This window comes from Pseudocercospora fijiensis (genome assembly GCF_000340215.1).
Source record: "Pseudocercospora fijiensis CIRAD86 unplaced genomic scaffold MYCFIscaffold_10, whole genome shotgun sequence".
Lineage (NCBI taxonomy): Eukaryota > Fungi > Ascomycota > Dothideomycetes > Mycosphaerellales > Mycosphaerellaceae > Pseudocercospora > Pseudocercospora fijiensis.
In genome coordinates, this window is record NW_006921541.1 from 3,468,473 (window position 1) to 3,469,172 (window position 700).

General features: G+C 54.4%; 1 protein-coding gene across 1 annotated transcript in view; it reads right to left on the bottom strand.

The window, feature by feature from the left end:
• The window catches only part of MYCFIDRAFT_200482 (uncharacterized protein), a gene marked incomplete at both ends in the record, with an annotated part of 871 nt that extends 641 nt beyond the window's left edge, over positions 1–230 (bottom strand). Inside the window, one exon of the mRNA XM_007933661.1 lies at positions 58–230. Within this exon, the coding sequence (XP_007931852.1) occupies positions 58–230 (173 nt within the window). The remainder of the gene's footprint in view (positions 1–57) is intronic.
• Positions 231–700: the final 470 nt, after the last annotated feature.

Sequence of the window (700 nt, forward strand, 5' to 3'; positions counted from 1 at the left end):
GTGCGGGAAATGCTTTCTCCGAAAGACCGAGCTGGTGAGCTCCCGGGGTAGACATACTGCGGAATGGTAGCGATGAGGCGATTGCTGAGCGTTGCTGTGTAGACGGCGACGGCGATCGCGGAAGTGAAGTTTCGTGTGGAACCGGATAAGCCGCCACCTTGGCCGATTTCTTCCTGCGATCTGAGTGGGAATGTCGATGTTGTGATGGAGACTGACTCAACGATACTCATGGCGTATGCACCAGGCACAAGCAGCCGATGGTAAGAGGTCGATTGTCAAGATTAGTTGCGCATGCGGTGAGGAGTGCGGCCGCAATAATTGAAGGACCGATCATGGCCCATTTTGGCCCGGTAAACCAGACGATGATACCGTGGCACATCTGAGCGAACACGAATGCCATGCCGGTCAATCCCGCGAGTGTGCCGATGTCGTACTCGCTGATTTCTCCGCGGTCGTACCACAAAGTAGTGACAACTTGCGTGAAAACTGGAGCAAAGCCATAGTAGACACATGCGCCAATGCCAGTATTTCAAGCGGCGGACTGGAAGCGGATGTTGGTGAAAAGGTGAAGCGGCAGATAGTGCTTGTCGGCGCGCATAAGCACGAAGCACTAGGCTTCAGTCGGACAGGCGAGAAAGCCTAACGCCTAGCGACTTTCTAGATTAGGCGTAACCCGTTGTCAATGGCTACGCCTAAGGCA